Genomic DNA, 26031 nt, shown 5'->3' with positions numbered 1-26031 from the left:
GGAACAGGAAGTTCTTTTATTCCCCCATGCCCATCCATATAGGGGTCAGCTAAACGGTCACCAATCTCCAAGCACAGCTCCTGCGTCTACGTACCAGCTCATGCTTCTTGCGGCTGGCCTCCGCCTCCTTCTTGGCCAGCTCGCTCATCTCCTCCTTGGTGTCTCGGATCTGGCGCTGCATGCGTTTATTCTGCTCCTTTTCCCGGTTCTCACCGGCCACACGCTGATCTTTCTCCTCCGTCATCTTCTCCAGGTTCTCCTTCAGCCGTGCCACCAGGGTCTGCAGGGCAGGAGGGGTGGGGGAGGGGGGTATAAAAATGTGTGTTGAAATGTGCCATATTTTGTCAATTGTGATTTTTACACCCCAATCGAAATTTGTCCTCCGCTTTTAACCCATCTGTGCAGTCAGAACACACACACACACTAGTGATTACTAGGGGGCTGTGGATCACACGTGCCCAGAGCGGTGGGCAGCCCTAGCCCGGCGCCCGGGGAGCAGTTGGGGTTAGGTGCCTTGCTCAAGGACACCTCAGTCATGGCCTGTCTGGGAATCGAACCCACGACCCTCCGGTCACAAGTCCAGTTCCCTAACCGCCAGGCCATGACTGCCCCTAAGAGATATAGAAGAGCTCGTGGATCTTAGGAACAGAACGTTGGATTTAAGCAAGTGAACCAAAGATGGATTGATACAAGCTGTTCAAGCCAAGTCTCCGAGCGTCATGGGTTTGGAGGTGCAGGGAGGTCTTTGCACTAAAGGTGAGGCGATAGCTTGTGGGAGTGCTGCTGTTAATACAAGCTCACACGATTTCCACCTTCACCAAGGCACTCCAGGAAGTTCTGGAGTCCCCTTCACCCAAGCAGCCTCCTCTTCCTCACCTCCAGGCGTTTGACCTGGGTCCTCTCATACTCCAGCTTGGTCTCTAGCTCACGGATCTTGGCCTCCTGCCGGCTGACCAGGGACTTCTCCACCATGGACTGTTCCTGGAACTCCAACTGACTCTGCAGAGACTGGAGCTACAAGAAACATCACAAGTCAGGAGACGCCCCACACAGCAGACACTCTTCAGGTCAAGAGATACCAGACAATCTTCAGGTCAAGAGACACACAGACACACCAGACACTCATCAGGTCAGGAGACACAGACACAGTTCCCTGCTCTGGACCACGGTCCTGCCTGGTTTTACACACTGTAAACACTGTGATCTCTTTTTCAGAAGAGAAGATTTTTTAAATCCTATTCAATATTGTAAACAGCTTGCTCCTGGATTAATCTTTGATAAATTCCTGAATAATATTGGAGGCTTGTATTGGCCTATATCAGCACTCCATTTTACTCTCAGTCTCAGCAGGCAGAAATGAGAAATTTATTTGAAGCCACTCTTGTTTTTCATCCAAGCACCATGAATGGATTTTTCCCCAAGAGTAACTTTCAGATAAACAAATTTTCATCTTTGGCATTGCTTCATAGGCAAAGAGCACAGAGGTGCAGAGACTCCACAATTTGGGCATCCAAGGTAAGATCATTTCTCTCCTAACGACCGAAAAGAAGGAGACAATGAAGAGTGCAACACAAAGCAACAATCAGACGGCTGAAGAGCCACCTTCATCTACTCTTAAACGTCTTCTTCATGGAACCTTTGCAACAGACACATTCCCATTTCACCGTTATGATATGAAGGCTCCTGTCTATTTATTGCATACTTCTAATAATTCAGATTAAAAAGCAAGATTTGGAGCTCCCAGTTTGCTGTTTGCATGCAAAGTGAACCCTGCTCTTCCTGAGACACGCTAATCAGTGCAGGCCCACTAGCTTTAGATAAGGAGATCTGAAATCTTTAGGGCCATCTCATCCAGGCAAGGATGATCACTCAGTAGTGCCGAACACAGACTGAATGACCAGGAAGAAACTGACCAGGGCACCAGGCAAAGCACCAGGCAGTATACCAGGTGGGGGTACCTTGTCTTGAATCTCCTGCTTTTCTTTATTGGCCTCTTCCAGCTGGGCTTGGAGGTCACTGATCTGGGCCAGATCCCTAGCAGACTGAAATCAAAACACACACACACACAATCACATCATCTGTCAAGAGGTTCCTCGTTGACCTGTGATACAGTGAGAGTGGTTATAGCAGTGAGGGGGAGGGAGGAGGTGGGGCGACCTGAGCCACAGCTGCCTTGTGCTTCTTCATCAGTTCGTTCATGTCCTCCTGGTCCTCCTCCAGACGTGACTGCAGGTCGTTTCTCTCCCTCTGCAGACGGCTCAACTGCTCCTCCAGCTGCGAGACAAACGCAGAAAGGTACGTGAGTCCCACGGGACGTCCACGCGCAAGAGTCACATCGCATGGCGTGGTCTTGAGCATCCGTCTCTGCCTCGAGTCCCACAAGGCATCTGAATGGGCGGGCCTGTCTTCCTGGAGCGCTGGTCCACCGAGGACCCTCCCGAGACAGGAAGACTCATGCACTCACAACAAAAAAAACGACCTTCAAATTAAATAGACCTTCCCAAAAGACCAGAAAGACGGAGCCATAATTAAACACACTAATTAGCTGCTCCGTGCAGCCTGGCACCACCTCCCACAGGACTACAACTGTCATTTAAGTGCCATTATTACTTTTAATAAACAGGCCCTCTTGCAGACACACCATGGGCAAATTAATAAAGAAAAAAACCAAATCGACATACATTTATTAATAATGAACACGTCATATTGGATAAACATGAATATTTTATAGATTGCATAGAACAGTACATTTCTATTAGGAGACGGACACATTTTCTTTGATGAAACAGACATTTAGAAATATTTTAAACTGCAGTCTGCTTTATTCCTGCTCCTTTGTCATGGCCGAGTGATAAACGGTGAGCAGCATCCGAAAAGAAAACTGCATGGCGTGCTGCTAAGCTGAGAAGCTGAGCCTTAAACACCCAGAGAAAGACACCCAGCAAGCACCAGTAGCGCTTTAACGGCCGTGGTCCTGCCATTTTGTAGTAAGAAACAGAGCGGGCCTGAACACAGTAATTATACGGAGTAATTGCATGTTGTTGGCCAAGGCAGAGACAAGGAGATTAGATGCTTTAACTGTAGTCTGCCCCTCACCCATACCCACACACAATAACACACAATAACCCTTTGCAAAACGCTTTTGCTTATCGGAGCACCTGCACGTGTGCCGGAGAATAAAGGACGACCCGGATGTACTGCAGCACACTCTACAGAACTAACTGGGTTGGGGGGGGGGCTCCTACAGCTCCTACTGTTAAACTATGCAGTGCATTTGAAGTAACTGAATGAGGTTATGAGTTTGGGCTCATTGTGTAAATGCAGTAACCAAAACAGGGTGGGTTGGGGGTGTCGGGGTGAGAGAGCAAGCATGTCCTTCAGGTTACAGATTCATACTGACTAGTGCTTTGTGTTTTTCAGGGTCGGCCAACGTGTGTGGAAGGTGAATGAACACTCTGTCGATAGTCGTCACTTTGCGCGGATAATAAATTCCCTCTGGCCCGCTGAAAACACAGCAAGTCAAATCAATTTGGGAGACATCTGCGCTTTTCTAATGGAACAGAATTCCAAATGTAGACCTTCGCCTTCTGTGGGTCGGAGCGCCGGGGCTTGAGCCGTGGCTCGCACACAGACTTACAAAAATGACAGGGCCTTGTTTTCAAAGGGAAGCAGCACAGAGCAAGTGTGAATATATTATGTGCGAGTGTAATTCGAAATACAAAAAGCTTTTCATGCTGAGAACAGGGCGTCATTAGGATAGGATCAGAACCACATTGGTGACACGCTGGACTCTGGGTATCCCCATGTCACAGCGCTCTGGGTGGGTGGCAGTTTAATCTAGCAGCCTTCACAGAGAGGCACAGAGAAACGAGGAAAGACGAGCTGTAATGAGAGGAAAGAGAAGGAGAGAGAGGGAGAGGGAGAGAGAGAGGTGGGGAGAGCGAGACAGAGTGAAGGAGAGCAAGAGAGAGAAAGAGAGAGAGGGAAGGAGAGAGAGAGAGAGAGAAAGAGAGAAGGAGAGAGTAGGTCCACTCACAGCCATCTTAGCCTTGGCGATGTCCTCCATCTGGATATGCAGGTCCTCAATCTCAAGCTCCATGGACTTGCGAGCTTTCACAGCAGCTGCGCAGGTGAACTCTGATTCCTCCAGCTGCACACACACACACACACACACACACACACACACACACACACACACCATCACTGTCAAAGCTCTCCCCTGGCTGCCCTCCATCCAGCGTTCATAAACGCAGCCAGAGCCCTCCTGCACTCCTGCAGGGTCGGTACTCCAGCTGGGCCCACAGCGCCCCCACCTGGTTCTTCAGCTGGGAGATCTCCCTCTTGCTCGGGGCACTGCTCTTCAGGTGGTCCAGCATGATCTGGGCGTCGGCCAACAGCACCTTGGTGCGCTTCAGGTCCTTCTTCAGACGCCTCTCCGCCTCCACGTCTCTGTGGCTGACCTGGGGCGGAGAATGTGGAGTAGGGGGCTTAGGGTTTAGGGCTTAGGGTTTAGGGCTTTCTATGGAGCCATAACACGCTTCCATGTCAAACATGGTCTCTGTAGATATACAGATGATGTGAATACCAGTGTGCTGAATGTGACTGTGAGAAACATGGTTAGGCTGGTTAGGTTACGTTAGGGGTTAGGGGTTAGGTAGAGGCAGCGTGTGCGCAAGTAGGTCACATTTAGTCATGGTGGTTATTTTGTGTAGTTAGAAGTGTGTTATGGGCTAGGCAGGATGTGGGTTAGCTTGGTTATGTTGTGTTCTAATAGGTGTAAAGTCATTGTTGGGGATTAGTTGCTTACCCAGGCTCAATGTGATCAGAGTCACTACGGTTATATTGTGTATTAGAGATTAGATGATTAGTTGTAGTCTTGGCGGAGGCTAGTATATTGTTAAATATGTTAAGTGCGTCTGGGTTAAGTACGTCTGGGTTAAGTACGTCTGGGTTAAGTACGTCTGGGTTAAGTACGTCTGAGTAAGTGTTTGGTACCTGGTCCTGAGCACTCAGTAGTTTAGTCTCCAGCTCTCTCCTGTCTCTCAGAACCTTCTGCTTATCGTCATACTCTTCCTCCAACTGCACCTCCATCTGCTTTAGCTGTGGGTGCAACACACACACACACACACACACACACACACACACACACACACACACACAGAGTCTCAGAAGGAGGCTTTTGCAGTGGGACTCAGAACCCACATGGCTGGAATGGAAAGGCCTGAGAGGCTGATGAAAGCAGGAGGTTGGAGTTGAGGGCGTGGTTCTGACGGGCTCACCTTCTTACTGCACGACTGTCTGATCTCCTCCACCTCTTCATCTTTGCTCTCAATCTCTTTGGAGTGCGTCTGCCGCAGCCTCTCCATCTCCATCTCCAGACGCAGTTTAGCCTGCCACACACACACACACACACGCACACGTCTATATTTTTTATCCTGTATTTTAAAGTTGAATAAACATGCCCAATAGAGTGTGTGTATCCCATACATTTTTTCCTTCCAATGCCTGAAACCAATTCATATTTTTTATTTTAAAAAATGTTCTAATAATCTCTGTATTTATAAGTGTTATTAATCTAGCCATCCAGTGGGGCTCCTTGTCCTCTAACCATCCAGGGTCTATTTCAGGTCTATTCAGGTCTATTACTACAGTCTCACCTGCTCCAGCATCTGAATAGTTCCAGCCTGCTCGTCAAGCTCCTCCTCCTGATCTTTGACCTTTGCCTCAAGGTCACGGAGCTGCTTCTTAAGCTTGGCTAGTGAGGCCTCGTCCTTTGACTCCTGGGAGGAGAGATCATGTAGCTCCGCCTCCAGCTGCTCCACCTTCACGTTCAGCCCACACAACTCCATCTCCTTATCCTGGATACACACACACACACACACACACACACACACACACACACACACACACACACACACACACACACACACACACAACTCCATCTCCTTATCCTGCAGGGTAACCAGGGAACATGTGAGTCTCTCTCACACACACACACACACACACACACACACACACACACACAAACTCCATCTCCTTATCCTGCAGGGTGACCAGGGGAACATGTGAGTCTCTCTCTCTCTCTCACACACACACACACACACACACCTCCATCTCCTTATCCTGCAGGGTGACCAGGGGAACATGCGAGTCTCTCTCACACACACACACACACACACACACACACACACACACACACACACACACACACACACACATACACACACACACACACACACACCTCCATCTCCTTATCCTGCAGGGTGACCAGGGGAACATGTGAGTCTCTCTCACACACACACACACACACACACACACATACACATACACACACACCTCCATCTCCTTATCCTGCAGGGTGACCAGGGGAACATGTGAGTCTCTCTCTCACACACACACACACACACACACACACACACACACACACACACACACACACACACACACACACACACACACACACACACCTCCATCTCCTTATCCTGCAGGGTGACCAGGGGAACACGTGAGTCTCACACACACACACACACACACACGCACGCACGCACACACAACAGTGTTCGTATTCTGCAGGTTCACCAAAGGAAACAGATCACACACATGCACGCACAAACGTGCGAACACACACGTACTACCGCAAGTTTCTTATGCAGAAAGGTGACCAGGAGAACACGCGAGTCTCTCTCTCTCTCTCTCGCTCTCTCTCTCTCTCTCTCTCTCTCTCTCTCTCTCTCTCTCGCACACATGAACACACACGCTCTCACACACGCCCTTGTACACATGCGCTCACACACAAAATGCTTGTTATTCTGCAGGTTCACCAAAGGGAACATGTGAGACATACACACACACACACACACACACACACACAGCTTCTTATACTGCAAGCTAACAGACGAGCAGGTGACACACACATACAGCTCCTTATCCTACAAGGTGACAAGAGGAACAGTCTCTCTCTCTCTCTCACCCACAAACAAAGACACGCACGCACGCACGCACGCACGCACGCACGCACGCACGCACGCACGCACGCACGCACGCACAAACACACAAACACACACACACACACACACACACACACACACACACACACACACACACACACACACACACACACACACACACACACACACCTTACCTGCAGCTGCTGCCTGAGTGTAAATATTTCTCCGGTCATCATGTCTCGTTCTCTGGCTAGCTTCTCACGCTGAGTCCTCTCTCTCTGCACCTCGTCCTGAGACTGGTTCTGCTCCACATCAAACCTGAGACACACACACACAGCCTTTAAATGCCCAGGCCTTCATACGTATACAAACACACACAGCTCTATATACATCCATACAAACACCCATGTACATGTACAAACACACACCCATGATTATACACACACACACACACACACACCAATATACAAACATACATACATACCTCAATGTACAACCATACAAACACACATGTTCAGCAAACCTTAATTACCAATCACACACACTAACACACAGAGCACCAGACCATCAATCCCTTACTCACAAAAGCAACACAAAATCTGTTTCCCCAACTGATAAACATTTGCCAGTATATTGTGTATCAACATGCAAGCACACACGCGCGCACACACACACACACACACACACACACACACACACACACACACACACACACACACACACCTGTGCGCACACACACACATGCAAGAACACACACACTTGCACGTACACTCACACACAAACCTTACTCCTAATTACCACTGAGCCATCTTGTACATGCATAAACACAGCATGTATTCTCTTGACAAGCACTTGTGAAGGGGGCCTCAGTAGCCCCCCCGGAAGCTTCCGGAGAGACTGCGCTCTCCTCTGCTAAAGCATCGCTCGGCGGTCGCCCTCCCGTCTCCCTCATTACCAGCGCTCGCTTCTGGAACGGACGGCGGGCCGCTAACACGCAGCCGCCCGGTAATCAGATTCACACGGACAAGCTCTGTTGTGTGGGAAGGACTCTCGAGACACTCGTCCATGCCCTGGAGTAATGTCGCCTCCGCTCCGAGCCCCGCACGCCGCCCGAGGAGGGAGAGCTCTTAGGAGGGTCCTCCGCTGGCCAGAGCCCCACACACACACACACGTACGTCTTATCCAATCACGTAGCATCCAGCTCATCGGATCACCCCAGCACTTGACCACGGCGAGTATAGGCGCTAGTGTACTAGTTGGAGAGCTTCAGGGAAGCATACAGCATCAGAGCCATAGTGCACGCATTACTGTTCACAATGATACAGCATCATAGCCATAGTGCACGCATTACTGTTCACAATGATTATTTCATACAAATCCCTCAACTTGGGAGCCTTTAGACATTCTGGAACTTTCACTCACATACACACGATCAGATGTGTCTGAGTGTGTATACAAGTGCATTTTATGTATAGACACAAATGAAAACACATCCAGAGAGAGTGAGTGAGCGGTGTGTGAGGTGAGTGAGCGGTGGGTGAGGTGAGTGAGCGGTGCGTGAGGTGAGGGAGCGGTGCGTGAGGCGAGGGAGCGGTGCGTGAGGCGAGGGAGCGGTGCGTGAGGCGAGGGAGCGGTGTGTGTGACGAGTGAGCGGTGTGTGAGGTGAGTGAGCGGTGTGTGAGGTGAGTGAGCGGTGCGTGAGGTGAGTGAGCGGTGCGTGAGGCGAGTGAGCGGTGCGTGAGGCGAGTGAGCGGTGCGTGAGGCGAGTGAGCGGTGTGTGAGGCGAGTGAGCGGTGCGTGAGGCGAGTGAGCGGTGTGTGAGGTGAGTGAGCGGTGCGTGAGGTGAGCGTGAGGCGAGTGAGCGGTGCGTGAGGCGAGTGAGCGGTGTGTGAGGCGAGTGAGCGGTGTGTGAGGTGAGTGAGCGGTGCGTGAGGTGAGTGAGCGGTGCGTGAGGCGAGTGAGCGGTGCGTGAGGTGAGTGTGAGGCGAGTGAGCGGTGCGTGAGGCGAGTGAGCGGGTGAGGCGACGGTGAGCGGTGTGTGAGTGTGAGGCTGTGTGTGAGGTGAGTGAGCGGTGCGTGAGGTGCGTTGGTGAGGTGAGTGAGCGGTGCGTGAGGCGAGTGAGCGGTGCGTGAGGCGAGTGAGCGGTGCGTGAGGCGATTGTGCGGTGAGTGAGGCGAGTGAGCGGTGCGTGAGGCGAGTGAGCGGTGCGTGGTGAGCTGACGTGAGCGGTGCGTGAGGCGAGTGAGCGGTGCGAGTGAGCGTGATGAGTGAGCGGTGTGTGAGGTGAGTGAGCGGTGCGTGAGGTGAGGTGTGAGGCGAGGTGAGCGGTGCGTGAGGCGATGTGAGCGGTGCGTGAGGTGAGTGTGAGGCGAGTGAGCGGTGCGAGTGAGGCGAGGTGAGCGGTGCGTGAGGCGAGTGAGCGGGTGCGTGAGGCGAGTGACTGTGACGTGAGCGGTGTGTGAGGCGAGTGAGCGGTGTGTGTGAGGCGAGTGAGCGGTGCGTGAGGCGAGTGTGAGCGGTGGTGTGAGCGGTGCGTGAGGCGATTGAGCGGTGTGTGAGGTGAGTGTGAGGTGAGTGTGAGGCGAGTGAGCGTGGTGCGTGAGGCGAGGTGAGCGGTGTGTGAGGTGAGTGAGCGGTGCGTGAGGTGAGTGAGCGGTGCGTGAGGTGAGTGTGAGGCGAGTGAGCGGTGCGTGAGGCGAAGTGAGCGGTGCGTGAGGCGGAGCGAGTGAGCGGTGCGTGAGGCGAGTGAGCGGTGTGTGAGGTGAGTGAGCGGTGCGTGAGGTGAGTGAGCAGTGCGTGAGGTGAGTGTGAGGCGAAGTGAGCGGTGCGTGAGGCGAGTGAGCGGTGCGTGAGGGCGAGTGAGCGGTGCGTGAGGTGAGGTGAGTGAGCGGTGCGTGAGGTGAGTGAGCGGTGCGTGAGGTGAGTGTGAGCGCTAGTGAGCGGTGCGTGAGGTGAGTGAGCGGTGCGTGAGGCGAGTGAGCGGTGCTGTGTGTGAGGCGTGTGAGCGGTGGTGTGAGGCGAGTGAGCGGTGCGTGAGGTGATGTGAGCGGTGCGGTGAGTGTGAGGCGAGTGAGCGGTGTGATGCGTGAGGAGCGAGTGTGAGGCGAGTGAGCGGTGCGTGAGCGGTGAGCGGTGCGTGAGGTGAGTGAGCGGTGCGTGAGGCGAGTGAGCTGTGCGTGAGGCGAGTGAGCGGTGCGTGAGGCGAGTGAGCGGTGCGTGAGGCGAGTGAGCGGTGCGTGAGGCGAGTGAGCGGTGCGTGAGGTGAGTGAGCGGTGCGTGAGGCGAGTGAGCGGTGCGTGAGGTGAGTGTGAGGCGAGTGAGCGGTGCGTGAGGCGAGTGAGCGGTGCGTGAGGTGAGTGTGAGGCGAGTGAGCGGTGCGTGAGGCGAGTGAGCGGTGCGTGAGGCGAGTGAGCGGTGTGTGAGGTGAGTGTGAGGCGAGTGAGCGGTGTGTGAGTGTGAGGTGTGTGTGAGGCGAGTGAGCGGTGTGTGAGGCGAGTGAGCGGTGTGTGAGGTGAGTGAGCGGTGTGTGAGGCGAGTGAGCGGTGCGTGAGGCGAGTGAGCGGTGCGTGAGGCGAGTGAGCGGTGTGTGAGGTGAGTGAGCGGTGTGTGAGGTGAGTGAGCGGTGTGTGAGGTGAGTGAGCGGTGTGTGTGACGAGTGAACGGTGTGTGAGGCGAGTGAGCGGTGTGTGAGGCGAGTGAGCGGTGTGTGAGGCGAGTGAGCGGTGCGTGAGGCGAGTGAGCGGTGTGTGAGGTGAGTGTGAGGCGAGTGAGCGGTGTGTGAGTGTGAGGTGTGTGTGAGGCGAGTGAGCGGTGCGTGAGGCGAGTGAGCGGTGTGTGAGGTGAGTGAGCGGTGCGTGAGGCGAGTGAGCGGTGTGTGAGGCGAGTGAGCGGTGTGTGTGAGGTGAGTGAGCGGTGCGTGAGGCGAGTGAGCGGTGTGTGAGGTGAGTGAGCGGTGCGTGAGGTGAGTGAGCGGTGCGTGAGGTGAGTGAGCGGTGTGTGAGGCGAGTGAGCGGTGCGTGAGGCGAGTGAGCGGTGTGTGAGGTGAGTGAGCGGAGTGTGAGGCGAGTGAGCGGTGCGTGAGGCGAGTGAGCGGTGCGTGAGGCGAGTGAGCGGTGCGTGAGGCGAGTGAGCGGTGTGTGAGGTGAGTGAGTGGTGTGTGTGACGAGTGAGCGGTGTGTGAGGTGAGTGAGCGGTGTGTGAGGCGAGTGAGCGGTGTGTGAGGCGAGTGAGCGGTGTGTGAGGCGAGTGAGCGGTGTGTGAGGCGAGTGAGCGGTGCGTGAGGCGAGTGAGCGGTGTGTGAGGCGAGTGAGCGGTGTGTGAGGCGAGTGAGCGGTGTGTGAGGTGAGTGAGCGGTGTGTGTGACGAGTCTTCACTCACTTCCTCTGCTTCTTCTCCAGCTCGTGGTTGCGACTCTGTTCTCCCTCCAGGTGCAGCTTGGTGTCCTGGAGCTCAGCCAGTGTCCTCTGGCTCCTCTTCTTGGCCTGCTGCAGTGCACGCTGGGTCTCCTCATGATCGGCCTGCAGGTCGGCCAGCTGCAGGACACACAGAGGGGCTCAGCGACGCAGACGCTCTGATACAGCGTAAACACTTTCCAGGGGACGTGAGGTCCCCCCCCTGGGGTCAACCAGATTATGAAAATTAAGTTGATTTGAGAAAATGGATAAAGAAAAATGGATGAAGAAAAATGGATGGCACATGTACAGGTGATGCTCATCTGTGTCTATGTGTATGTGTGTGGTGGCAAGGGTGGATACACATGTGTACATGTGTGTGTGTGTGTGTGTGTGTGTGTGTGTAGCAGGGGTGCATGTGTGTGTGTATGTGTGGCTGGGGTGCCTCTGTGTGCCCGCACGTTTGGGGGGTGTGTGTGTATGCATGTGTGCAGGGGTACGTGTGCATGTGTGAGTGTGTATGTGCGCGGGGGAGCGTGTGTGTGTGTGTGTGTGTGTGTGTGTGTGTGGGTGTGGGGGGGGGGGGGGTGCGCGTGTGTGTGCAGGGGTGCGCGAGTGTGTATGTATGTGTGTATATGTGCAGGGGTGCGTGTGTGAGTGTGTGTGTGTGTGTGTGTGTGTGTGCGCGAGTGTGTAGTTATGTGTGTGTATATATGTGCGGGGGTGTTTGTGTGTGTGTGTGTGTGTGTGTGCGTGCGCGGGGGTGCACGAGTGTGTATGTATGTGTGTGTATATGTGCGGGTGTGTGTGTGTGTGTGTGTGTGTGTGTGTGTGTGTGTGTGAGAGTGTGTGTGTGTGTGTGTGTGTGTATGTATATGTGCGGGGGTGTGTGTGTGTGTGTGTGTGTGTGTGTGTGTGTGTGTGTGTGTGTGTGTGTGTGTGTGTGTGTGTGTGTGTGTGAGGTGTGTGTGTGTATGTGCGGTGTGTGTGTGTGTGTGTGTGTGTGTGTGTGTGTGTGTGTGTGTGTGTGTGTGTGTATGTGCGGGTGTGTGTGTGTGTGTGTGTGTGTCCTACCTTCCTCTCCAGGTGCCTCTTGCTCTGCTGCTCCGTGTCCAGCTTGTCATCAAACTCCTGCTGAAGCTTCTTCTTTGTAAAGTCCATCTCTCTGATGGCTCGATCATACTTCAGCTTCCACTCGCCACCTGAAACACACACACACACACACACACACACACATCATAGATGACAATCAGTGATGATAAAGCTACTCAACGCTTTTTATACAAATGTAACATTAAACACAACAGTTAAACCCAGAATCAGGCCAGATTATAGTCCTCTGCATCACCTCTACTGTCATCAATTCAGTGACTCAGCAACAAGGAACAAGGCTTCTCTAGAGTGAACAGGACTTCTCTAGAGTGAACAGGGCTTCTCTAGAGTGAACAGGGCTTCTCTAGAGGGAACAGGGCTTCTCTAGAGTGAACAGGGCTTCTCTAGAGTGAACAGGGCTTCTCTAGAGTGAACAGGACTTCTCTAGAGTGAACAGGGCTTCTCTAGAGGGAACAGGACTTCTCTAGAGTGAACAGGGCTTCTCTACAGTGAACAGGGCTTCTCTAGAGGGAACAGGGCTTCTCTAGAGTGAACAGGGCTTCTCTAGAGGGAACAGGACTTCTCTAGAGTGAACAGGGCTTCTCTAGAGTGAACAGGACTTCTCTAGAGTGAACAGGGCTTCTCTAGAGTGAACAGGGAAAAGCGGAAGTGCAGAGTTGCAGAATTAAAGTAGATGACAGCAGCCAGTCTTGAGTCTCTTGCATCTGCATTTCCAAGACACGTTCTACATGCTCAACGTACTTAACGATCAACTTCACCCAAAAGTGCCAAGGTTGCTAATAGTGAATTAAAGTTTGTTAGCACAAGTGTCTACACTGTAGCCTTCACGCAGCAAACGCATTGATGCTCACAATTCGCCTTCTGCCATCCGAGTCGTTCTGAGGGACGCGTAAATGAATTATTTACCAGCGTCATCGTCGTCGTGATCCATCTCTCCATTGAGCTCCGATGCTCTGATAAGCCGTGCCTCCATCACCTCCATCTCCATGGAGTCCATCTGCTTCTTCATTGCCTCATACTTTGCCTGGATTCAGGACAGGAATATGCAGTTCGTCAAGGCGCTAAATAACAGAGTAACGCTCCCTCACACCCCAAGCTTGTAACATTTCATTAACATTTCAATGTTTTGCAGAAGCAATTTCGGTGGCATTATACGATATTACAGCACGTGTTAGGTTAGACTTATTGCTGTTGACATGGGGTGGCATACTCTGGAAAGTCAGACTTCAGATTCAATACTTTATTGTCTTAACAGTCCCTGACCAAGAGCAGTTTAATAATTTATAAATGACTACACATTTGCTAAAGCCATAGAAAGACAAGAACATTCAAATGTATTCAAATTGTAGAGTGGAGTTTAACAGTCATGAAACCAAAATGTTCTACATAAAAATACTCTCTAACCTTTTACCAGAAGGGAGAGGTTTAGAAGTACTGTGCTTTTCTGGGCCGTTTTCATATATCTTTAGTGATGCCTCCCTCGACCCAGAGACAACAGATGGAAGTTCAAAACGGTGTGCACCACCTTCTCTAGCTGTTCTCGCTCATATGCTGTTGTATTGCCACACCAAACGCATACTGAAAAGGACAGCACGGTTCCTCTATAGGTTTGGAAAGAGGACATGCCATACCTCCCTGAGCCGTCTCAGAAAGAAAAGCTTTACATGAACAGCTATGGTGTCTTCTTTAGAGTCTTGCTGATGGCCGTCCAGAGGAACTTAAGAATCAAGCCTCTTCCCCCTGACCATTACTGTCTAACTACCATTTTCACTGTTTTATTGATATTAAGGTTTACAGTATTCATCCTACTCCATTAAATATTCAACCCTGTATGCTGTTTTGACATCATCACATATCAGCCCTACTAATTGTCTGAAAGAGTGAGTTAGATATACAGTTGCTGGTATACAGAGTATAGCAACTGAGACTAAACACAGCCAGTATTAACAAGGCACGGAATCCACACGATTTAGCTTTAACAACCTGCTGAACTAAACTGACCTGAATTGTAATCTAACAACAATATACTGAACTGTAATCTAAAAAAACAGAATACGTGCATATGTATGTGGTGACCTCCAAGTGTTGCAAAACAGAATGTAAACACACACTGCATCTAAGCCAGGGGTGCTCATTACGTCGATCGCGATCGACCGGTCGATCGCGAAGGAAGTGTCGGTCGATCGCGAAGGAATGTGCGTAGATCGCGTCACATAAAATAGTAGTAGATGAATCGCACATCTGCACTGATGGTATTTTGATTGACATTCACGGTAGCCAATCTGCAATCCACTCAACAAATTACGTTCGCCACCCCCCCCCGCTTTTTTTCTAACGACCCATATTTTGTCCCTGATTTTTCCCGCGACCCAGCCTACTAAAAAATATATATACAGTATACTTGGTCGCGAGCGTAAGATGTTGACGGGGGCGGCGAACGTAAGTTGTTGACGGAGTTTAACTATTATATCGCGATCGATCGCCAAGTATTAACGCCTCCGCCGTTCACGCAGTCGCGCCCTATAAATTTAATTTATTAAATATATTAACATTTATTTTTTAGCGACCCTTTTTTTTTGCCTCGCGACCCATAGTTTGAAAAACCCTGTTATAAGTAGCTCGCAAGCTGAAAACTGTGGGCACCCCTGATCTAAGCCAATCACTACTGACCGAGCCGATCACTATTTTGCCTTTCACACACCACAGTCAGGCACTTCTCTGGGGTTCTGCGTTGACTGAGGGTCACAGTGCATTTCTTCAGTCCTGTCCTGTCCCCGTCCCCCCCACCCCCCCTCCCCACCGTAAATGCCTGTAGGTGGAGCTAGCGAGCCGAGGGACTGGGGATGTCCGTTACCTGCATCTCCTTTGTGTCCTTCTCCAGACGCAGCCTCTCTGAAGTCTCCGCCTCCAGCAGCTGGGACGCCGACTCGCCAGCGTTCCTCTCGTCGGTGAGCTCCGTCGACAGCTCGGAGACCTGGCAGGGGCAGAGCGAACGCGCTGGCACATCACAACAAAGCTCTCCCACCCGGTCCTCACCACACCCCTTCGCTCCTTCTCACAACTCCGGCAAAATGAGTGTCCTCGCTGAGCACACATCTGGACGAAAGAAGAGCTGAAAACCTCGCTGACGAAGCTTCTTGCGGTGTCGACTATAAGACTACAAAACATCAAGCTATGAAGATACAAGACCCATTAACCCAGTTTTAAGAGGAGCACCTGGGCACTAGTGGTGTGTCACACGTACCCTGCTGTCCAGACGGTCTAACCCTGCTGTCCAGACGGTCTAACCCTGCTGTCCAGACGGTCTAACCCTGCTGTCCAGACGGTCTAACCCTGCTGTCCAGACGGTCTAACCCTGCTCTCCAGACAGTCTAACCCTGCTCTCCAGACGGTCTGTGTTCACTTACCCTGCTCTCCAGACGGTCCGTGTTCAGTCGGAGCTCATTCCTCTCCTTCTCCACCTTTTCAAGCTTGGCTTTCAGTTGCTGGATCTCCTCCTGCATTTCCATAAAGCTCATGTCACAACTCATGCCAAGTTGGCCGAGGACCATACGGCTGTGGACGCAGCATGCAAAGAAGCCGCACGGGACCTTTGACCTTTCTCCAGTCTCAGGCAGAGCTATTCACTTTGACAGATCAGCCCGAGCGGATCAAAGCCAACCGTCTGCCTGCCTTCTTCTCTACTTATGACATCATGCCAAATGGTTGCTGCTGGATTGTTTTGACACCCCCCCCCCCCCCTCAGAGGAGCACGCCCATGGGGAGGTCTGCTAACTCTGTTGCCTACCCATGGATGTTCAAGCCCAAGCAGTTTTGAGCCTGGGATCAGGATTGGGATTGGGATTAGGACTGGGATTGGAACGCTGGGACAGACGCTCTCATCCTGACTTTACGTGAAAGCATGCGAGTAGTGTATCTAAATCTCAGCGTCTTTCCGGTCTATACCACCGCTAAAGGCTCCGGCAGGCGGGTAGCTTGAAAGAAGCTTCAGAGAGGCCCACCGGTGTGGAGAGTGATGATAGTGCAAGGAATGATAATGGAGACCGACGGATGAAAAATGACTGTGACAGGAATGCGGGAAGACAGACAAGCAAGCAGACAGGAAAGCAAGCAGACAGACAAACTCACGTCCTTGCCGCGAATCTGCTCCTCGGTGAGCTGCACTTCAACAAGAGGTCGCACCGTGGTGAAGAGCTTCCACCAAGGCCAGCCCTTCACACCACGGTTCTTCTTGATGTTCTTCTGGATGCAGCGGATGGCCAGGTCTTGGACCTGCTCGGCAGAGAGAGAGCAGTGAGATGTGAGATGTGTGGAGAGAGAGCAGTGAGATGTGAGATGTGCGGAGAGAGAGCAGTGAGATGTGCGGGGAGAGAACAGTGAGATGTGCGGGGAGAGAGCAGTGAGATGTGAGATGTGCGGAGAGAGAGCAGTGAGATGTGCGGGGAGAGAGCAGTGAGATGTGAGATGGCGGGGAGAGAGCAGTGAGATGTGAGATGTGCGGGGAGAGAGCAGTGAGATGTGCGGAGAGAGAGCCGTGAGATGTGCGGGGAGAGAACAGTGAGATGTGCGGGGAGAGAGCAGTGAGATGTGAGATGTGCGGGGAGAGAGCCGTGAGATGTGCGGGGAGAGAACAGTGAGATGTGCGGGGAGAGAGCAGTGAGATGTGAGATGTGCGGGGAGAGAGCCGTGAGATGTGCGGGGAGAGAACAGTGAGATGTGCGGGGAGAGAGCAGTGAGATGTGAGATGTGCGGGGAGAGAGCCGTGAGATGTGTGGGGAGAGAGCCGTGAGATGTGAGATGTTCGGGGAGAGAGCAGTGAGATGTGCGGGGAGAGAACAGTGAGATGTGCGGGGAGAGAGCCGTGAGATGTGAGATGTGCGGAGAGAGAGCCGTGAGATGTGCGGGGAGAGAACAGTGAGATGTGCGGGGAGAGAGCAGTGAGATGTGCGGGGAGAGAGCAGTGAGATGTGAGATGTGCGGGGAGAGAGCAGTGAGATGTGCGGGGAGAGAACAGTGAGATGTGCGGAGAGAGAGCCGTGAGATGTGCGGGGAGAGAACAGTGAGATGTGCGGGGAGAGAGCCGTGAGATGTGAGATGTGCGGGGAGAGAGCCGTGAGATGTGCGGGGAGAGAGCCGTGAGATGTGCGGGGAGAGAGCCGTGAGATGTGCGGGGAGAGAGCCGTGAGATGTGCGGGGAGAGAGCCGTGAGATGTGCGGGGAGAGAGCCGTGAGATGTGCGGGGAGAGAGCCGTGAGATGTGCGGGGAGAGAGCCGTGAGATGTGCGGGGAGAGAACAGTGAGATGTGCGGGGAGAGAGCAGTGAGATGTGAGATGTGCGGAGAGAGAGCAGTGAGATGTGAGATGTGCGGGGAGAGAGCAGTGAGATGTGAGATGTGCGGGGAGAGAGCAGTGAGATGTGCGGGGAGAGAGCAGTGAGATGTGAGATGTGCGGAGAGAGAGCCGTGAGATGTGAGATGTGCGGGGAGAGAGCCGTGAGATGTGCGGGGAGAGAGCCGTGAGATGTGCGGAGAGAGAGCCGTGAGATGTGCGGGGAGAGAGCCGTGAGATGTGCGGGGAGAGAGCCGTGAGATGTGCGGGGAGAGAGCCGTGAGATGTGCGGGGAGAGAGCCGTGAGATGTGCGGGGAGAGAGCCGTGAGATGTGCGGGGAGAGAACAGTGAGATGTGCGGGGAGAGAGCTGATGGCCAAAAGCTACAAAATCACAAACTGTTTACAGAACAGGATAGAGAGAAGGCTACACTGTATATACTCAGCAGTATGTACCATGGATATAGATGACTCAAGAAAGGTTATAACATGCAGGTCCTTTTTGAAAACAAATTGTATTTGACCAGTACAGTGCAAGACTAGACCTTTTACAACTGTAAAACTAAAAACCAAAAGCAATGAAAAATATAAGGTTTGCACTTTTGGGTGTTCTGTGTATTTGTTGGGTTGTCTGTGTTTTTCAGTCCACACTGAGAACTGGCAGACAAAATCCATCATCTTTTCAGGCAGAAAACAAAGGCTGGAAGCTCTTCTGATTAATTAAATCAAAAACAAGTGTGTCTTGGCAGACAGCAAATGACTCTGCCCCATTTACATGCTAGTTGTGCTCAGGCATCTCTAGAAGGAAACGGTTTCATGAATACCCAATTAAAGCACACTGCTCAGTGTCAAGAGGATATTGTCCCAAAGACGGCCCCTTTGGCCAGTTACAATTTGTCATGGCATGAAAAGCTGGTGTCAATTTAATTAAATTTTTTTTTTTTACACAACTTACAGCCACCTCCACCTCCACCCACACATAACGCACAAAGCCAACAGCAACCCAAGGAGGTCAGGTAACAGACTACGGCAAGACGAAAGATGTCCAGCCGGCCGGCAGCAGGACATGCTCAGAGGGGCAATTTCAAATCGTGGGGGTGGGCGTGGTGGTCCGAGAGATAGATGCTCCAACATGTACTGGGGCTGTGATGGCCACCACCTGCTCCTGCTGATCACCACACGGTGACTTCATCGGGTCTCCGACACACTCCTGTCTAAGCATGTACATTCACCGGCAAACGTGGGCGTAAACAGCTCAGAGCCGTCAACGGATCTCGGGGTTCACGGAAAACGGCATCCCCACCCCATGAAAGAGAGAGAGTGGGAGAGGGCAGAGACAAGCAGGCCAGCCACTGGCCCTGTGAGGAAGGAGCGTCTGGAGAGTCACTAATGCATCAGGCTTCAAAGAAGCACAAGACGTCTTCATAAATCTCACCAGAAGATTCTTATTGTTAACTGGATACAAAAACAGAAAGAGGAATGTCAAGAAAAACAATTACAGCTGCAGCATTAACAGAAATGAATTAAATTTCAAATCACAAATTTTGGTTTCCAAATCAGGTCCTGGCTTTTGGACATGGAGAAAGGAATTTGTATCTTGAGTATTTTTTTCCACCGTTGTTTTGGACTTAGGGAGCAAGTGACACAGCCAGTGCTCCCTCCGCTGGCCACAGAGAAATGCTCACAATGGAAACGTACACAGACAAATTGAAATTCTTGGTTGTTGTGGAAGAAGATATTGGCATACACCTAAAAAAGGTTGAAAAAAATTCACCAGCCTATAAAAATGAAGTTGCCCTTGGCTTGCTCACTGGGGGCTAGGACTCGGCACCTGTAAAGCTGCTTTGTGACAACAACTGTTGTAAAAAGCGCTATATAAATAAAACTTGATTGATTGATTGAAGTTTGGTGGAAACGTGTTTGGTCTTTACTAAATTCTAAATAACCACCAAACTGCAAGTAAACTAATATGACTTAAACCAACAAAAATGGAACAAAAATGTAAAACTGAAATAGAAAATTTAAAAAAAAGAAATGGACAGGTTAAAGCTGTAATATCTTTGTCTCAACTTTAAGGGCGACCATCGCTAGTGTCCATCAGAAGAGCCCCGAATCTCATCCATGACTTATTCAAGAAAGTAAAGCTGAAGATGGGTGCAAAAAATAAAATTACAGCACAGAAGACGACAGGAGGACCGCGAGGGGGTTGAGAGTGTGCACCGGTGTCGTCTGAGTGCCTAGACTCTGGGGAAAGAGCTCACTCAGGTGTCTCCATATTAGCTGGAAGGTGCACCCAAGCAAGCAGACTAAGGACATCGCGCAGACACACTGATCGTCAGGTTGAGGAAAACTTAGCTGCTAATTGGACTGTCCAACTCCACGGTTGGCCCTTACTTTGCACAATAAGTCACAGAGTTTGAAAATTAGAGAAATAAAATAAATGGAGGCCTTTTACCACATAAAAGGCTGAAATACGCTAACTCTTCGCTAACTCTGCGCTAACTCCTTGCCAACCGCTCAAGAACCTGCCTACACCTGTGGATTTTTCCAATTTGCCTTCTCCATTGCTATCACAACACGCTTAAGGAGCAGCAGATACTCCGACTTGCTAACCCCACACCTGAGAAAACGCAGCTCGAGTCAGAAATTGCGAAACCGCCGGAGCAATTACCTGAAGAACCCGAGTGCTCCAGTTCTACCTAACCTACCTAATACCGCCATTCCCCAGCACGCCCACCGTTCACACATTCAACAACCGCCCACCGCTACACATTATCGGACATGATTGGCTCTTTTATTTAGGCCCACGCGTTCGTGGTCAGAAGTACAGTACAGCTGGCTAAGGTGAAGCACGTCGCACCTACCTGGAGCCGTAAACAATATGCTCTCATCGCTTATTAAGAATAGACCTTTAACAAGGGGAGAAGCATCCATCACCATAATGGAAGTGCCTCCTCCTGAGCACTCTTAAATCCTGGCCTTTTCAACACCTGTGAAAAAGGTCCCCAGGACTGCCTCTATGAAGAATGACCCCTGTGCAGTCTGCATCTCTCCCTGGTCAACCCGCGTACATTACATACTGCCACAAAATGGCAAGGAGATAATAGACATATCGATAACTGGGGGGCTACTTAAAGGGGGAAGAAACCCAAAATGCATACCAACAATGCTATGCTGCACGTGGGGATAGCTAAACGCCATGTGCTACTCTGTGATATCCCCCAGAAGCCCCAGGGCTTGATTTGGGGATCAGCACTCTTAAATCTCTCTATGCTTTTATATATCTAATTTAACCAGCATGCAATCGACCGACAATTATATATGTTCCTAGTCACCAACACCCAGGGTCCCATTGATTGAATTTTTTACTGGATGAATCATAATTTCTAGCAACTCAGCAAAGACAAAACAGAATTTATCATCATTGGGTTCAGTCTTGAACACACTGATGCAATGATATATCTGGACTCCCCATCAAGCACCAACATCACATTTAAAGCATACGCATCACATTTGACTATGACCTAAGCCATGCTAGCATGTCAATGCATGTCTAGACCCACTTTCCATCATCTCTGTAACACAGCCAAGGTCAGAAGTATCTTCACAGCTCATGAAAGAGAAAAACTACTGAATGCATTTGTTTCTTCACAGGTAGATGCGCAGAAATATGCTGCTTGTAGCTTTCCAAACGGACATTTTAAGCATGCAGAGGGTACAGAATGTACAATAACACACAAAGACGAGACAGCATGACACCAATCCTTAAAGAGCTGCACTGGCGACCTGTGTCATTCATGAGCAGCCTGACTTTTAAGTCTTCAGTCTCTGTACTGTAGCAGTATGAACAAAAGGCATGTACCCTCAAATGTCCTCAGTTCACCTGATAAAAACACCTTGGTGGTGCAGACAAATTGATTAACTCATTAATTAACTACCAGTGTCCTCTCAAATTGAATTTGCTTCCATAAAGCCTTTAAAACGTGCTTTTACACAGGTCTAAATCACCTTTGTGTGGTTGTCTATGAAATGCACTGTTGGGGATTCCACAAGCAGGTTAGCAAAAAGATAACCAATCAAAAATAAAGCTTCAGCAGTTCTTGACCGAGACGCTCAACTCAAGCCAATTAGACCTCCAAGCAAGGTTATGGAAAATCGCTACAATAGCCGTTGCACTCCTCTGACCGGACGTAATCAGCAAAGGGCAACCCACATGTCCACGTTCAGAACGTCGGCCATACGTTTCGAGAGTCTGCGTCCCTGGCGCTGATTTTGGAGTGGCTGTCTGGACGGGGCGGCTGCGGCGCCAATGAGTCAAAACCAAAAGATCCACGAAATGGAGCCCGAGGCTAGAAGGTCAATTTAAAAGAGTCACCCAGGTGCCATTCTGAAGTGGGAGATCGGTAACAGGGGCTCAAGGGCTCCGTCATTTGACAGGTCGGCCAATCAAACTGTGATTGAACTGCACATGTCAAGCATTTGAAGTTAATCCAGATGGATGCTGGACATATCTGGCCCAGAAAGCAGAGTTGCAGCCCAGTGGCTTCCAAGTGTGTTCTAAATGTCCTCTCCTGAGCTACGTGGCACTGTAAAAGTACTTTATCAATAATGTGCACAGTTCTTAAAAGAAACAGCGACGGTACTGAAGCATACCTTCCTCTTCTTAAAGGCCTGACGAGCCAGGTAGCCCCGACAACAAGCTTGGAACAGTGTGATGTTCAGCCTGGTCTGATCATCCCTCTGCTCTTCTAGTTTAGCCAAGGTCCCTGCCCTGAAGAACACCTGATGGACACACACACACACACACACACACACACACACACACACACACACACACACACATTTTAATCACTGCTTGTGAGTTCCATCAGCATGGTAATATAAAATATTTTAATTAAACATTGTATCATATCCTGGGGGAAATTACCCAAATTTATTGTCAGAATACTATTTACAGATATTTCTATCACCTGCTACACATCTGAGCATAGACACTGGTGCAGCTGTTATGCAGGTTGAACATACTGGAGATAGATATTCATATAAAAGAATGAAAATGGACACAGAGAGGATTTCCTGCTGAATCCCAACGGTTGTTCGTTCACTAGGGAAAAGGGGTTTACAGTCCAGATGTACCAATGCTAAAACAAAACAAACCAACAAAAAGAATAAACAAGGGACACCAGACTGACAACTCACGTAAGAAGCACCTAACTAGGGGAAACGCTGGATCGGATCAGACCTTAGACATTAGAATTGATGATGTTGCCAAAGAATAGCAAGCAACAAACCTGAATGGAACAAGAGAATCAATGAACTTCTGAAAGCTCGATACAGTCTCATCTCTTCCAGTAAGTGAGCAGATCACTGTGAGACCAGCAGCCGTGACACTGACACCGAAGGGCTTGGCAGCCGCGAAAGTGCCATTCGGTGGAGGCTGCTATGGCCTGGACGTGTTCGGAGCGGTCTCGGCGGTCTCTGAGCCGAACGGACCCCAAGGGTGAACTGCTGCTGTCTGAGAACAGCTACCCTCTGTTCCAGCGTTATAAAACGGTTCGGTAAATCCACACTGGCAAGAGAAGCAGGAGCTTGTTTACGAGCCGGCGGTAGTCTCTGGACTCGCCTCAACGAGTGGCACATTCTCAGTCACCTGCCACCCGCGGCCCGGCCAATCACAAAAGGGCGCCGTGTTTCTCCAGCGACAGCCATTACCGAGGCAGAGAGAGCCGTCAGATGGGAGAACAGAGTGGCGGTAATCGGCTCTCTCCAGTGGAGACGTTCAGCTGGAGGGATCTCGCCGATTCACCAGTAACAGAAAAATGATGTAGGCTAATGTTGACGTTTGTCGTCTGTGTAATTTTCCCTGGGGTCAGTGAGGCGTGGGTTCACGCTCCTGTTGTGGTCCTGGGCTGAATGAAGGGAGGTGGTAGGGGATCGCTGGCTCAGCTGGGGTAGGTGGGGGGTGGGGAGGAATCGTGCCTGGGCCAGGCCCTACAGAACAAGAGGAACTCACCCTGCTCAGACCCATATGATAGCTGTTCTTCTCCAGGTCCAGAGACTCCAACAGCTCTTCAACGGCCTGCGGATACACACGCACGCACACACGCACACACACACACACACACACACACACACACACACACACACACACACACACACACACACACACACACACACACACACACTTACACTTACAAATGTGAAAAGGGCATCACTCTAGATTTTTAGATGTGGGCGCAGCTATAAACAAACAAACAGATGAAGACTGACCCGGGCAGCCTCCTCCAACGGTTCGCATGCCTCACACTCCCGGAGTGTCCTACCGGTGTCACTGAGTCAGGCCCGGGAATGTTCAGCTCTCTCTCCCTCTCCCTGCCTCCCTCCCTCCTCTCTCTCTCCCTCCCTCTCTCTCTCTACCTCCATCTTTCACTCTCCCCCTGGTGAAGACAGGTCTTGAGAACCCAAGCTGAATGGCTCCATCTAGATTACACTGGAAGAGGGGGGTGCTAGCCCACAGCACTAAGAGCCCATTGTTCCAGCCTGTTTCCAGAGAAACCCATCAGTCAGACACTGGCACAGGGGAGCTCGGCTCCTCTGGTTTTCGGGCCGGCTCTGCCGTGCCCAGGCTGGCTTTTGTGCATTCTTCCCACCATTCGAGCTCCACAAGGCTCTCTCCACAGGGAGCTCAAACACAATTGACCTTCGCTTCTCTTGCACAAAAAAAAAAAAAGACAGAGGAAGGAGGAAAAAACAGAAAAGGAGAAGAGAAAAAACGGGCATGCCTTGAAAATTCAGGCCTTTTCGTAAAACCGGGGAGATTTGAAGCTCGCCCATAGTCCATGAAAGATCATTAGGGCCGGGGCAGCAAAGACTTTTCGTGAATGGCAGCTCCATTTTTCAGACTTGATAATTGCAATAAGTTTTGGGCCATTTTCTGAGCCCTAAGCCCCAGCACAATTAATGTGTTTCTCTAGCTCACGCCCCTTATTGATCTGAGCTGCTGGGCAGCTGGGAATGTTTGATTAAGTCATCACAAGGGGCCCCGATTAAGCAACATTTCATCTGCCCGCTTACCCGCTTCTCATCCTTCACGATGTAGTTGCGCCCGAGTTTCTTCGTCAGGTGGGGGGCCAGGACGTCGAAACGGCGGCGGAACTCGGAGAAGACCATGTGGTCTGGGTAACCTGGAAGGAGGAGGCGTGGGAGTTGCGGTGGAGAAGGTGGAGGTTGGCGGCTGCACGGCTGCGTGTTTTTGGGGCCGTCGTGGCCCTACGTACCTTGCCTGTAGATGCGGAGGGCATCCAGCAGCTGGGAGCCGCGGAGCTGGGCCCTCAGTAAGGCCACGTCCAGCTGCATAAGGCCCGGGTCACAGCTCTCGCCCTGGGCCTCAGGAGAGCCAGTCCCCCGAACAACGTCCGCCTTGGGCAGTAGGCAGTGCACAAAGTGAACCCTGGCCCTCCTGACCGTGTCCAGCAGGGCGTCCTGCCGGGGGACGGGAATAGCGGGTGGGAGGTTAGACATTCCCAGCAACGCTACAAAGGGCAAACCACGCAGAAGTAATCTATCTTTCCTGCAGGTGCACGAATGGCAGTCTCGGGAAAAAACCGCTCACCACTTGGAGCTTGATCTGAATGCAGAGGGACTTCTTCTTCACGGCGCCCACACCGGTGGTGAAGGTCTTCCTCATGCTGGTGGCCCGGCGCAGGGCCAGCTGGGAGCCGCCCTCCAGCCCCGCGATAGAGCCCGACAGGACCGTGGCACTTCCCGAACGCCCGGCGAACAGACCGGCAATGTTCTTCCTACACAAGAACAGCCTGCGTTAGCCGGGACTACTTCCCTGCGTCCTGGTTTTGCTCGTTGGGACGCTGACGTTAACCTCAGTCCTGAGGGTCACATGGATAGAGTTATTTATTTATTCCGCCTGTGCAAACACATCTGATTTAATTAATGAGATAATTATCAACCCCAGTATGCTTAGAATAAGGTATGTATGCAAGGTAAGGTATGTTAATAAAGGCAGTTAACAGTGAGGTCCTGAAGTGTGAGGGGGTCGTGTGCAGCTCGTGTCCTTTTGTGGGTGTCTGTACCTCTTATGAAAAAAAAGATCATTTTTATAGTCTAACACATTTTGTACATACTATCTCCTTTGGGAGGAATAATGGGGATTGTGGCGTTATCCAGCACTAAAGGCTCCCAGGATGGAGAGAATTACTGCATTAGTGGGGACACATACAGGACCAGGTGCAAGAGGC

The 26031-nt window shown here is 51.2% G+C and overlaps 1 protein-coding gene across 7 annotated transcripts in view; it reads right to left on the bottom strand.

Moving 5' to 3' along the window:
* myo18aa (myosin XVIIIAa) overlaps positions 1 to 26031 on the bottom strand; it is a 72754-nt gene that overhangs the window by 9506 nt on the left and 37217 nt on the right. For all 7 annotated transcript variants that reach the window (XM_076986659.1, XM_076986660.1, XM_076986661.1 and 4 more), the window contains 21 exons: positions 25392 to 25578; positions 25057 to 25261; positions 24854 to 24963; positions 23793 to 23858; positions 22433 to 22561; positions 16581 to 16724; positions 15860 to 15949; positions 15307 to 15426; positions 13359 to 13476; positions 12414 to 12541; positions 11326 to 11480; positions 7142 to 7265; positions 5658 to 5858; positions 5280 to 5390; positions 4996 to 5100; positions 4314 to 4460; positions 4037 to 4150; positions 2158 to 2274; positions 1959 to 2042; positions 877 to 1014; positions 95 to 280 (listed from right to left, as the gene is read on the bottom strand). In XM_076986659.1, coding sequence (XP_076842774.1) covers positions 95 to 280; positions 877 to 1014; positions 1959 to 2042; positions 2158 to 2274; positions 4037 to 4150; positions 4314 to 4460; positions 4996 to 5100; positions 5280 to 5390; positions 5658 to 5858; positions 7142 to 7265; positions 11326 to 11480; positions 12414 to 12541; positions 13359 to 13476; positions 15307 to 15426; positions 15860 to 15949; positions 16581 to 16724; positions 22433 to 22561; positions 23793 to 23858; positions 24854 to 24963; positions 25057 to 25261; positions 25392 to 25578 — 2779 coding nt within the window. The remainder of the gene's footprint in view (positions 1 to 94; positions 281 to 876; positions 1015 to 1958; positions 2043 to 2157; positions 2275 to 4036; positions 4151 to 4313; positions 4461 to 4995; positions 5101 to 5279; positions 5391 to 5657; positions 5859 to 7141; positions 7266 to 11325; positions 11481 to 12413; positions 12542 to 13358; positions 13477 to 15306; positions 15427 to 15859; positions 15950 to 16580; positions 16725 to 22432; positions 22562 to 23792; positions 23859 to 24853; positions 24964 to 25056; positions 25262 to 25391; positions 25579 to 26031) is intronic.

The sequence above is a fragment of the Brachyhypopomus gauderio genome, unplaced genomic scaffold, assembly GCF_052324685.1.
Source record: "Brachyhypopomus gauderio isolate BG-103 unplaced genomic scaffold, BGAUD_0.2 sc47, whole genome shotgun sequence".
In the NCBI taxonomy this organism is placed as follows: domain Eukaryota; kingdom Metazoa; phylum Chordata; class Actinopteri; order Gymnotiformes; family Hypopomidae; genus Brachyhypopomus; species Brachyhypopomus gauderio.
The sequence above is the reverse complement of the archived record's forward strand: the minus strand, read 5'-3'. Positions and strand labels throughout refer to the sequence as shown.